We start from the raw sequence: 14,240 nt of genomic DNA, 5'->3' as shown, positions 1-14,240 counted from the left end.
GGAGAATGTTTAGAGTGCTATACATATTCAAGCAACTGGAACAACTGAACAAACCATAATTTAGCTAAAAATAGATAAAATGGATTTGCACAATTCAGCAAACAAAAAGAGAATAGATAACTATCTTAAAGTTATTCTCCCCTCTTCCAAAGCTGGGAACGATGCCTAAATATATATATTCTATATATATATAGGCAAAATGCATGTGGATGTAACTCCAAAATGCACTGGACAACCAAATAAAACACTGGTGAAGAATAAGTCCTGGTTCTGGTAAGCATATATGTATCCTACCAGATCATTTTCTGACAAAATACAAGACAGAATCCAAATATCTGGCTTTTTTTTTTATTTTAAAAAAATGGCCAATCCTATCCCACTGTGCTCTTTAAAGAGAGATCACACATTGAGGTGTTTTCTGTAGCTCTTTCTTGTCATCTACCCGTGGTCCAGATACAGTATTTGCAACTTAAATATGATATGGCCCTTCTATGGTCATTAATCAATGCTGGCTAAGGTTCAGAGCTACAGTAAATCACAACAAGAAGGCACTGGGATGAGTCAGATTTAAAAACATAAATCACAATCTCTCAATTGAAAAATAGTTCATCAATACATTTATGAAGAGTAATAAATGCAATTTCTTTGTAAAAAAATTACAAGGCAAAAATTACATAATAGTAGATGAAACCACGCTCACTTTTTTCCCCAAGAGACTGGTGCCAGCATGACTTTTTGCACTGGTCAATTCCTCTTATTTTTGTACCAATCAGCAACATTTTTCATATGCTTCTTAAAAGGTTTATTTACTTCCTCTGCCACAGGGAAGCTAAATGTTCTCACAGTATTGTCTCTTAGCTCTTCCTCTTGATCTTGCTAGTGGACTTTTTGCTCATTTGTTCTGAGATTGTCTTAACCCTCTATACTGATCAGTATTTAGAACATGGGGTCCAATTCTTTCTGGTCTGGGACACACCTGCCTTTTAAGTGCAGTAAATGTAGTAAGGGAAGCCATGACAAAAATGAATTAGTTTTTAATTCCTTTGCATTTCAATATATTGAAACATGTTACGCAACATTAATAAACAATATCCTCTAATGTATTTAATGAGTTCCTCTTCTGTTATCTGAAAATATAAATTGATTGCAACTTTTTGAGTTACTGAACCCAAGACATTTATGCATTGTGCATAGTCTGGAGATGCCGGATTATGCATCTCCAATTAGAATGAGTAATTTGTTTGTCCCTTTTATGATTTAAAAATAAAGTGAACGCATTTTGGGTGAAAGATAAATCTGCACACGAGAGATCTGACATTAAACAACTAGCTGTACGTGTCACTTGGAAGATGTAATTGTAAAACTTTCACTATTATGAATCCATCCTCTTTCCACTGGCCACTTCCTTTTGTGTATTATTTAATTAATGCATGTGCCTTCCATGCCCGTGGTTTCAGACAGTTCCCAAGACACACACATAATACATAAAATGCTAAAACTATTTAGCATTCTAAGGCAATTCGAACACTAAAACACTTAAGGAGACGACACAATAGATACTGTCAAACCACTCAGAACTTCCCTTTGCCATACTGTGCATAGGAAACTGTCACTGTGCATAAATAAGGGAATACTGCATTAGGAGAGGGGTGATGTGGCTTTGAAATCTCACTAAACTAGGAAGGCTGTACATTTTCTCTTAGTTTATCTTCATAGGAGAAGAATGAAGACCAAAATGACTCTTCTTGTTCCTCACGTAGAAAATGATAAAATTGATTTTTTTTCACTCCATTTATATTTCAAGAGGTCTGTTTCTATTCCTTTATATTATTTCAGATGAATGTAATTATTTTCCAGGAATTATACACAGATTTTCACAACAATAGGTTGCATGCTAAGGCAGTGTTTCTCAACCTTGGGAACCTTGGGATGTTTAAGATGTGTTGAAGTCATTTCCCAGAATTCCCAAGCCAGCATACTAGCAAGTCAAACAAAAAAAGAAAATTATAAAAAGAAAAAAGAATTATATTGTATCATCACCAATGAGCTATGATATGTCTCTAGGAAAATCGATCCTCCTTCCTTTGGGAGGCATAGCAATCTGACAAAGTCTAAATACGATCAAACTTTATTTCTGAAAAGGAAACAACAAAAAGTAAAAAAATGCCTATCTAACTTTTAGTAATCATAAACAAGTCTTTTAATACTGAAGGACAAAAATATAGCGCTGTTGAAATCGAATAGCATTTTTTAAAATAAAGAGACTCCATTGAGAAAAACGTATGCAGTAAAACATAGAACTTTGGAAGACCACAGGGCAATGCTAGTGCCTTTCCTGTTGGAGCCACTCTGAGATTAAAAAGGTTCCAAGGTGAACAAAAATACATAATGACAGTACTTGTACGAAGACAATCACTACAGACAATAAATTACACTTAAACATTAGTCAAATCAAAAATAATCTTACGCAGTATTTCCATCCATTGTTAAACCTATTCTTACAAAAATAGCCTTTTTTTCTCAAAACAGTTTTCCTTCTGTATCAGTTTTTCCAGTTTCTTGAGGATTCCAATCAGTTAATTCTGAGGCTTCTGGGAAAGTGGCAGTTCCATTTTTCTTCACAGACTCGGTTCCCAACTTACTGTATGGCTTTGTTTCTCAGAAGTAAAGAGAGAGGGGATTTGGAGGATCTTGCTTGTTGCATTGTGCCAAAATCTGTATGCTTCTGCCCACTAACAGATTATTTTCTATTAGATGAATGGCAGGCAGTAAGGGAGGTTGTGATTTGCATATTGAAAGAAATGACAACACAACTTAATGGAGCCCGACTTTTTTGTATCATTAAAGCAGATGCAATGCATCTTTTTCTACACTTATACAGTTTCTTCGGAAGCTGCCCTCAGTTTTGTGTGCACATAGTCCTTGTTTCAGTGGGGAAAGTGCCGTCTCAACTCTTGGGGACTACTGGGGGCATCCATGTTTTTTTTCTTGGCCATCACATGAAAAATATATGCCATAGCTTCTTACCATCAACATTATGGAAATTAACTTGAAGAAATGAGGCATCTATGTTTAATGGGAAATAGATGTTGGCATCAAATGATATTCATATGATGAATTGGCCTGAGCCAAGCTCTAGAATATCAATTTCATAAGAATAATAATTTAAGATAATTTGGGTGCAAAAGGAATAGAGAACACATACCCCTTAATTTATTTATCCCAAAATGCTAAGCTGCTATAATGCCAAAATAATTACTGTATAAGAATATGAAATTCTTAATCAAGTGAAATTGTCTATAATATCTTGAGTCCCCACGTGTTTTGGAATATTGCTGCTATTAGTTTCAAATAGCATGGCTAATGTCAGAGCGATAGATTTTGTAGATCAAATGTCCTTTACAGATTAAGATCAGGAAAGATTATCCTAAAAATCATGTAATCTGAATGTAGACACTATGCATTTCTTGTCTTTCAATTTTGCACATTTTCTATAGCTTACAAAATCCTGCTTGTTCTCTATTAACATAATGACTGGAGCATCACAAAAGATGAAAAGCAAATCAACTGCAAGGCAACTTCCAAGTCTTTCCTTGTTGCCTATTGCTTGTGGGTTACTATTTCTCCTCCTTCAGTGCCAAGTCTTTCACCCTCAGCCTCTGTGAGCCACTGACCCACTGACTGGTGAATAGTGCACAGTAGAAAAAAATGGGTATTGTTTTTAGACCCCAGAGGATTAATATTCTCACCTGGCCCCTTAACTGAGAGAATGATTCAATGGATTATTCAGTTATTCTAAATTTCTTTTTCCATTCAAATAGCAGTTGTTTTGAACACAAGATAAATGATATATTTAAGTGTCTGAAGGTCAGTAAAGAGATGACATCAAGGATTTGGCACAATCAACAAGTTCCACCTTGAAGTTCCTCACTTAGTGATTGGATTTTGTTATTATCACAAAATTCCTCCATGTTCTGAAATAAGGCTTTCTCAAGTCAAATGCTGGTCAAGACTATACAGTGCTAATCAACTGTGATGTTGGTACTACATGGTTGTAAGTAACAAATGGAACACAAGCAAGTAATTACTGCCAATGAACTAGCAATTTATTATTTTCACTACCCAAGCTCTTTCTTACTCTTGACTTACCTCTACTTTTCCTCTGTATGTTATTATTGCTCCTTATCCATTTCTGTGCATCTTTTATTTCCCTCAGTCTTGTTATAGTTCAAATTGTTTGCTATCTGTTATCTGTCAGTCTGTTGGTCTGTCTATCTAATCTAATCTAACCTATCTATATAATTATTTAATAAATGTGTATGCCATCTGACTCCCAACCCCAACTTCAATTAAATTCTTAATCAGCCTTTTTTACGTTTTTATTTTGAAATTGATTCATCCTGAACATATTGCTTTGACTAGCAATTTTCTTTTCCTGCCATTTAAGACTTGTAAATACTATACTGGAGCAGAAGAGTAGGTCATTAAATGCATTCATTACAATAAAACAGAACTCCATTTCATGGAATTTGTAGGAATTGCCTAATGCCAAACCAGACCTTTGATCCATCATAGCTCTGTGAAGTCAACACCTGCACTGATTGGCAGCGATAATATACTAGGAAAGGGAGGGTAGTCGATGAATGAGATGCAGCTCTCAAATGATTCTCAGGTACAGGATTTCAGTCTCCTTCTAGGGCAGGGGTGTCCAACCTTGGCAACTTTAAGACTTGTGGACTTCAACTCCCAGAGTTCCTCAGCCAGCAAAGCTGGCTGAGGAATTCTGGGAGTTGAAGTCCACAAGTCTTAAAGTTGCCAAGGTTGGACACCCCTGTTCTAGGGTCTGAAAGGAGGGCTTTCTTTCCTCTCTAGCCAACACAACATTGGTGTATATGCATGGTAAAATGAGGACCCAAATTGTTGGGGGCAATAGGCTGACTCTGTAAACCGCTTAAAGAGGGCGGTAAAGCACCATAAAGCAGTATATAAGTCTAAATGCTATTGCTAAGTGCTATTGCTATTTCTGCACAGGAGGAGAAAGTCTCACAAACATGGCTCAAGTATTTGACATATCTCACGGCAAGTGATCTTCAGGAGAGAGAAATAGTTCTCCGCCTGGACACTAATGTTTCCCAGCAAAGACTGCCAGTTCAGAACTGAACCTGGCACATTTTACAAATAAAGTGGTAGCCTTACATTGAGGCACACACTCTAATATAATTTCAAACTCCTTGTGCATACAATAGGAAACTTCTGAACTAACTGCAGCTACAATAGTCCCAAAGATGCTTTTTTCAAGAGGCAACTGGACTTTGTGGTTTTTCTTTGACGATGTTTCACTTCTCATCCAAGAAGCTTCTTGGATGTGAAGCTTCTTGGATGTGAAGCTAAATGTCTTCAAAGAAGAAACGGAAAGTCCAGTTGCCTCTTTAAAAAAGCATCTTGGGACAACCATGAATCTCCTTAGACATGCAGCTACAATAATTATTAATCAATGATTAGAAATTGTTTTAAAAGTAGTACTGTGGTACAAAGAACAATCATTTTAAGAACTGTTCCCATGAAGCTATTGAAGTTTAGGTATACTGGCACATCAGGTTCCATAGGGCAAAAACGGCAGGTCTCAAACCTCTTTTCCCAGAAACCCTAAACATTATCTTCTGCTTTCTTCTTCCTTTCCTTCTACCATTGTCCTGCCTCTTCAATCTAGCCCATATCTAACATAAATGATTAGTGGATTACCACAATTGTATATATAGCAGCTACATGGAAGCTATTAATGCACAAAGATGGAAAAACACAGAAATGCCCACAATGGAGGAATGGACCATTAACATGGTAGAAATTGCTATAATGGCTAAATTGGCTTGTTTTATTAGGGAAAGAACAATAACTACTTTTTATAAAAGGAAATTCTTTAGGGAGATTTTGTTTAAAATGTACAAAAATGTATTGGTGATCTCAAGACTTACAGGTTAAAAAGAATTGTTTAGAGGAAGAAAGAAGCCATGATATATAATTTGGGACGGTGGAAAAAGTAGTAATTATGTTTATAAGTGCTGCATAGAAGCTATGAATTCACAACTTTATATATTTGTCTTTTATTAACTTTTTTTATCTTTGCTGTTTATAAGTGCTGCATAGAAGCTATGAAGTCACTACTTTATATATTTGTCTTTTGTCTTTTATGAACTTTTTTGATCATTTCATATCTTTTTCTCTCTTCTATTTTTGTATGCTTCTGTATTTTTTAAATTCTGTATAATATTCTTTTTCAATTAAAATTATACATGTAAATAAAATGTTCTCACATTAAAAAGCCCAATTTACAAAAATTCATACAATCCTCTTGGCAGACCACAAGATGGTGCTGGTCCACAATAATTACTGATTACAAGAGAAAAAGACACCTTTCCAAAGTTATACTATTCCAAGAAATTACTACAGGGAAAAGTGAACATTTTTACATAGAAAATTACATAGAATGCATATCTTGTGCAAAAAAATAGGAATGTCAGAATAAGATGTGTGTGTGTGTGTATGAGAGAGAAGAGAGAGAGAAGAGAGAGAGAGAAAGAGTAGAGGGGGAGAGAAAGTGTGTAGGGGGGAGAGAGGGAGAGAGAGAGAGAATGTAATGTTATCTATTTTGATGAAAACCGACTAAAAAGAAATTCCTATGCTTATTTTTCCTGGATCTCCCCCTGTTCCTTATTTATATCACTTCTCATTATAATTAATATGAGACAAGCTGGTTTACGTTATGAACTGTACTATTCCAATAACAAACATTTCTATAAACTTACTAGCCATTTAAGCTGCTTTTCTCAAATCTTAAATTACTTATTTTCTCATAGAAGGCAACAGGAATATTTTATTGGCAATAAGAGCAAAAAGCAAACTAATGTTCAAAACCAAGAATATATAAGAAAAATAAAATACAACTACAGCATTTTCATTAATCATACATTTTTAGTAATGGTACTCCTGTAAATTAAAATCACTTAAACCAAAGATTGTTACTTTGTTTCCTAAAAGCTGAGTAGGAAATTTTCTTGTTTCAATTTTAAAACAAATCTTTTAAAATTAAAAACAGCAATAGTATATTTTGTAAAAAAATAAGGAAACTTATCTTGATAATTTACCTTACTGTTGAAGAGTCCATCCCATCCCTTGTACCAGTACAGTCATGCTTAGAAACAATTGGTCTATGCCACTTCAAAGCACAGGAGGTACAGAAACAAGAGGGATTCCTCATTTATTCGCACATTTCCATTCTACATTGAATTCCAACCACCAAGCATGCTTACGAGTTTCAGGACTCCCAAAGGGAGGGCCCGCACAGCACTTATGAAAATGAACTATAATAGCCCCCAGATCTTGGCTCCCATTACAGCCTTGTACCAACCAATCTGACTCCACTATCAGCATGACCTTCGAACAGACAACAGGAAACGCAATTGTGACTTCAATTTTGTCAGAAATTTCAACCAGGAAAATAATCTCATCAGTACTCTTTCCTTGAAGGAAAGCCTTTCATTAATGGAGAGCTGGTAGGGGAAGAATCAAGAAAGGTCTCTACTTCCCTTTCATCAGGGAATCTACTCAAAGTAGGTTGGCAAAAGTATCTAATTATCAGACAAAGATTAGCTTCTGACACCAAGTTTAAAAAAAGTTGCATCACTGATCAACATAAATGTAGGTGTACACATTACACATTTGTCTCATTTATTCTGGCACATGTAAAAGTTGATAGCAAGATCGATTACACTAAACTAAATAGCCTCTTTAAAGCTATATGCAAGAAAAAACTCATGATTTCAACAATTCACTGTTAAAATTTAAATTGGTGGTTATCTTTTATCACAGTCTGACTGAAGCTAAAGTCTGCACTGCCCACTCCACAATTTATTTAGAAAACTTTATCTGTCTCTGTAACATAAGAATTCAAAAGACTGATTTGTTTGTTTAAGGCAAAGAATGCAAAGCAACAATACTTCTTTAATTTTTTAAGTTCAATATTATCTTCTAATGACTATGAGGACACTGGACAGAATGTGGATAGGCAATGAGATTAAAAATACATGGATTTTGGTCCTACAAATCAAAGGAAACAACAGTTATACAAAATTATGTATGATCTTACATATTTATATAACTTGGAAAACATCAGAAAACTACCATAACCCAAAGTGATACTCATTACTTTCATATTGGATTCTTCTATTGTACATTACTTGGGACTACCTAGTCAATACAGGACTAATTTAATATTAAAAAGATTTGTTAGAGGAAAGAATTATTATAGTTAACCATGGATAATCTGCGATAGCATTTTTTTAAAAAAAACTAAACATTAAATGAGAAAAATTAAACTTTCCATATGAGACATTAAAACCCTACTAATAACTAGAGAGTCTGGATGAAGAAGCTACACAATCAGAAAATGTGTCAGCTCCTTTCCATTACATAAAAATAAAAATTTTCTACAGATTTTGACCCGTTAGGTTACATACCCTTCTCACAACATCTGACATCATTACAGTCAGCTGGAAAACAGCAAGCCAGCCAATGACACAGCTGCACTCAAAACACACCCACCACATTAAAAAGAGAGAGAGCATGGGGTTTTTTAGGATGGTTTCAAACACTCACAAATTGTGGTTAGCTATCCCTCTTTTTTGGTGATTGTTTGCTATTTTTTCCTATTCATAGAACTTCCCTTCAAACTCTGTCATTATTTGCTAATTGGGATCACAGATTCCTGATGTGCCCCTGAATGATAAAGCTCATGGAGATAGTACTGTCATAAACTTAAAGCTAGGAGGGGGAGAGGGGGAGCAGGAGGTTGGACTATAAGACCTCCAGGATCCCTTCCAACTGTTATTCTGTATATGACCAGTGCAGTGAAATTCCATTAATTCAGCTTTCTTGTTTCCAGAAAGAGCCAACCTGATGCTTTGGGGAAGATTCCAAGCATAGTATGAAAGCAACATTGTTCAGCTATTTTGTCCCCAGATCTTAGTATTCATGGAGGTTTCCTTTTAGTTATGAGTAACAGCCATTCATAAATTGTGTTCATTCATCAGTTGAATCCTTTTAAAGCCACTTAAGACAATGCCAAATACTGTATCTTGATTATGTTTTCATAATACACTGAGTTCAAACTATCCAGCCACATTTTGTCCCAGTATGATTTATGAACTTAGCTTGGTATTTAATTAATGCTATAATATGTAATGCATAGTAAGAAAAATTGATTAAATAAACTGTGGTTAAGATAAATTCATCATGCAACTTTAGCCTATTTTCAATACCAACATTTTCCAACCTGATGTGTCCTTCAGATATTCTAGATTATATTTCCTGTAATTTCTAGGGTTTAGCTAGTTCTTAAGGCAGCCTTTTATAATAAAAATGACCTCTCTTATATTCATCAGATTAATATTAATACCAACAAAGGATAGTTTCATACTGAAATACGATGCTACAATTTAAATTTAATGTATCACTTCTTGGTGTTATTATAGCAAGCAAGCAGACCATTATACAATGACAATATGTACTTAGTTTATAAGAAAATGGAAATATAACAAAGCTGATTCAGAAAATGGTTGCAGCATGGAAGAACTTTGCCTTATTAATATTGTAAGGAAGAAATTGCTTTGCAGATCTACTTGGGCTATTCTAATCTGTACTTTTTTAAAAAGTATAGAGAAAAGGTGTGAAAAAAGATCATCTATTGTTGCCAATAGGGAAGATTTAGTTTATCTGAGGAAGTGACAGTAGAAGGAATGGCAGAAGAAAGTGATTGTGCAATGTTGATTTTATTTTATTTTATGACTCAATGTATATGTCACTCCAGTTCAGTCTAAAACTACATGGAATCAAACATTTTGTATTTCAAAAAACCTGATGTTAATAAACTAAGAACAATGATAAATAGAATTGCATGGCAAGAATTAATGGAGAAAAGAGATTAAGATACATGAAAGTTGCTATCAAAATACAATTGCAAACCAGACCAACAAAAAAGCATTAACAGAAGAAGCCAATGTGGCAATACAAAAAAATTAGTGAAGATCTGAAAATAAAAAGGCATATATAAATATGGAAAGAAGCCAACACATGATAGAAGATTACAGATAGTAAAAACTATAGAAATGACATCAGAATGAGCTAAGGTTACTGACCACTGCTGAGAATAATAACAAAAAACTTTTAGGCATTTTGAAAATAAATGAATCAGTAAACCAATTGCTCAATGAAGGTGACCAAGGAGTTGTCAAAGTGGGAGAGATACTTAATTTTTGTTTGTCAGGAAATTGTGAACAGCAAAATGAAGGGTCAGAGGTGAAGCTTTAGATTAAATGGACAAGGAATACCTCTTTACTTTAAATGAGTTTCAATCTCCAAGACTTGATGAACTACATTCCCTCAGGTTACTTCCCCCAGAAATTGCTAATAATTGGGTCAAGAGTTTATGTACTACTCTTGAGGAATTACGGAAAACTGGTAAACTGCCCAGTAAGTAGAAGAGTATCAACAGAATGCCCATATTCAAAAAAGGACAATCCAGGGTCCTCTAGATGTCTGTTTAACATCAATAAATGAGCTTTTAAAGCAGATAATAAAGAGACTGATTTGGAAACATCTTGAAAATATAAAGTAATTATCAGATGTCAGTAGGGATTTGTCAAGTACATTAGGAGATGACCAGGCTGAGCCTGAGGGAGCTGCAAAAAAGTGTCATCAATCTCCCTTTATGCCCACAAGAAATCTAAATGCTGCCTACCTTGAATTCCTTTGACTCTTACCTGCTGCCTGTTTGCTTTGACAGTTAGTAATTCAGATTTTGCAATAAACCGTTATATTAATTTGAACTGCCTGGGATCCGTGATTTTCCCATGCTTGACAGAACACTTTGCTAGATTTATCCTGCTTTTTGTTACACAACTTCTTTAATACCTTGTGGGAGATCTGTAAATATAATATTTCTTAAGTTCAAGAAAATGTTTAACAAAGTACCCTTTGGTGTTTTGATGAGTAAGTTAAGCATGGGTGGCACATGACTTAGCTGGCTCAAAAATCATGCTTAAAAGGTGTTTATTAATGGTTCTGCCATTTGTCAAAAACCTGACTGAGAGTTTAATTTGGATTTCTGTACTAAGCCTGTGATAGGATTCAATGGTCCAACCAGTCTCTCCCAACTGTATTACTCTATGAATCATGGAAACTAAACAGCCCTGGGAAGCCAAGCCAAAGTGATACAAGATGAATAAGCATATGACCTGCATCACTGGCAGAAACAGAAATGTTTAATTCATATTAATGTGGAAGCACGGTCTGGGGACTGAAGCCAAGGCCACACATATCAAACCATTATTTTTAAACTGTGGTTTGCTGGAATACCAGTAACATGCAAAACCAACAATGAAAACTATATCACACTTTGATCAATGCAATGTATGAATTATGAAAATGATTCTTGCAAAACAGCTGCATCTTACAAAGCTTCTGCCTTTTAATAAAACTGTTAGTCAGAAAAGGTGCTACCAGACTGCTGATATTTTGCCACTATAGATTAACATAGCTCTCCTTCTACAATGCCAAAAGAGCATACTAAAGTAGCATTGGCTGTTCTTGTTCAATACAATAACCCATTGTTTGCTTGCTCCTGTCTTATTGAATAACTTAGTTCACTGGATACACATAACACAATGAATCATAAAGTAACCTCACTAACTGCTTTGCACAATACATTGAGTGATACTATGCCAATTATCTGCTGCTTAGCAGGTTGTGTGAACCCAGCCACTGATTAGCAAATGTAAGAGTCCTGGTATACTGCAATAAAGGTCTGTTTATTCAGTTTAATATCTTGTAAGATTTGATTCCTGTGATCAGATTTGAAGGGAATATCATTCCATCTGGTCTCATGTAAATTATGCAATATTTATTGCGTCTATAACCTTCCTATGTGGGTAAAGTGCACTGTCTCTTTTTATAAAACTGATGAGAAAGAAAGTGTCTTGTTCAAGGCTGTCCATTGAGTTAATGACTACAAAAAGATTAGCCAGGTTGAAATAAAAGTAGCATTACACAGAGTGCCACAGACAACCTTACAGACCAGTAAGGTGGACCTTAGACCATTACCATTAAATCCCTTTTATGATGTGGAAGTTATATCTGCATGTTTTAACCTGGCGACTGGAATCTTGAAGAGATTCACCACAAATAGTAATTATTATAAATAATGCCCTACATGATGTACCAACATCTAATTGACCTTATCTCAGTTTGGAGGATAAGTAGTCTGATAGGTCGGGAGACCTCCTCAGAACCTCAGGACTGTAATCTAGACTTGAATTGAATTGAAAAAAAAAAAACACCACAGGAAGCGATCAGTAACAAACTGCTTATCTGTGGTTGCTAATGAAGTGATACTGGGAGGGCTTAACTTGAAGACTTTATTAGAAATAATATTGCATATTATATTGATGTTTCCCCAACTCATTTATTCATGGCTAATAAAACCTTAGTTAAGGTTACTTAAACAAACATTCTGAGTTTATAAAGCATTATGGAACCATCAGTTGATCACAAGGCCTGCATTCACACAGCACTCCAGATTAAAAGTGACTATTTTGTGATCCAGTGATGACTCAGCCACTGTTCCATTCAATCTCCTTTTATAATGACTGCAAGCTTCAAACTAATAGCATCCTGAAGCTGCTGCTGCTGCTTTTTCACATCATTGCCATTCTCCAACCCCAGCTTGATTGGATGGATATCTACTCTGACATTAAGTTGAATTAAAATGCCCAGGAAAGTTTGTTTACATTTGCAATTTTGAATGCAAAACTCCAGAATAAGCTACATCAGTTTTGTACTAGCAATCAGAATGCTACATTAAACATCCTGCTTTTAAAATCACTCATCTTCTCCAGTTTTTTTTTTTTTACCTCACCTCCTAATCTGCGCACCAAAATGAGACGGTAGCCAGAGGACATTCTCTTACTTAGTCATCTTGGTTATAGAGTTTATTCCTGGAATCAAGACTAGCGGTTCTCCACAGAGCAGGGCAACTTAAAGTCACGAACGGAGTCCTTACTGCTCTCCGGAGCCTCTGAGAGCAATTTATAAAAAATACACCTGTGTGGTGGCTGCTTTGGCGCCGGCAGGTGTTTTGCGTTGGTGCCTTCCACTGACACGAGGAGGAATTCCTAGCAACGGGCCCCCTAGGAACGTTAAGGAGACCCCAGGGTTGCTGAAGCAAGGCGAGCTCACTGGAGGAGGCTACCACATTCCCAAGCTGCCGTGAAGATGGCGCAAAAAAAAAAGTAGTTACCGGTCCAAAACAGCAGGTCCGGGAACGACGGCAGTCCCGGAAGGGGAAGGACGCGCTGCGCACGGCAAGCGAAAGGAGCAAAAGTCGAAAAACCGGCTCCCAGGGAAAGGCAGGATGGGGGCTCTAACTCAACCCTGCGCTCCGTCGTTCTCGGCTGAGGAGGGCCACTGAGCGTAAGTGACAGTGAGGTAATGCGAGTCTCTGCAACAACAGCAGCCGCTTTCGAGTCACATGCTTGAACTTTCCCCAACTCCACCCCCCGGCGGCCCTTTTTCTATCCCCGGCCCGATTACTACATCCTGGCTGCGGGGCGGGCAGACCACCCAAAGGCGGGGAGTGGGGGTGGGGGAGTGGCGCGTCTCTCTCCCGAGCTTTTCTCCGAATCGATAGGAGCGTTATAATCGCCTGGTGAGGATTCTTGTTAATGCCATTATTGGTATGTACTGTACCCGTACTGTACCTCAACGGAATCCTGTGAAAGCGGAAGGCTTGCCACGTTGAGTCCCGGTAGTTTGAGCTGTCGAAAATGGTCCTATTTTGGAATAGTAGCTCACCCCGTATTCTGGGACATAGTTTCTTACAGCTGAATATACGCACAATTAGCTGGTTCGACTTTTGTTTTCCAATTCATTAAAACTGTAGCCCACCTGAAGATTTTATTAAATTATCATGGGCAAAGGGTTTCTCTAATCTTTGGTCTTGCCGGGGCTGATGGATTCACCAGATGTGAACTGCTTCTCAGGAGATGTGCAGACTCGTGAAAAGTGACTTTTTTCTTGCATATCTTAGTTAATTTTAGCTTATTTTACAAACTATGCTTAGCCATAAAGAAACAGTTTAATATATTAGTGTGTCTATATTTCTACTCCTACCACTATATTGTATTCAAAAG

General features: G+C 36.3%; 1 protein-coding gene across 7 annotated transcripts in view; it reads right to left on the bottom strand.

The window, feature by feature from the left end:
* The window catches only part of NR1H3 (nuclear receptor subfamily 1 group H member 3), a 34,519-nt gene extending 20,910 nt beyond the window's left edge, over window positions 1-13,609 (bottom strand). Inside the window, exon 1 of one of the 7 annotated variants that reach the window (XM_026671217.2) lies at window positions 13,349-13,609. Coding sequence is in view for 1 of the 7 variants with exons in the window: in XM_087951409.1 (XP_087807535.1) it covers window positions 12,968-13,010 (43 nt within the window). In the remaining 6 variants the exon portion in view is untranslated. Of the gene's footprint in view, window positions 1-7,142; window positions 7,329-12,967 lie in introns of those variants that run through there. The other 6 variants (XM_026671216.2, XM_087951409.1, XM_026671215.2 and 3 more) reach the window with 6 other exon arrangements.
* Between the last annotated feature and the right edge of the window lie 631 nt (window positions 13,610-14,240).

This window comes from Notechis scutatus, chromosome 1, assembly GCF_049901735.1.
Source record: "Notechis scutatus isolate UNSWTSFEM ecotype Mainland chromosome 1, rNotScu1.2, whole genome shotgun sequence".
NCBI lineage: Eukaryota > Metazoa > Chordata > Lepidosauria > Squamata > Elapidae > Notechis > Notechis scutatus.
Note: the sequence above shows the minus strand (reverse complement) of the source record. Positions and strands in the feature narration are given on the sequence as shown.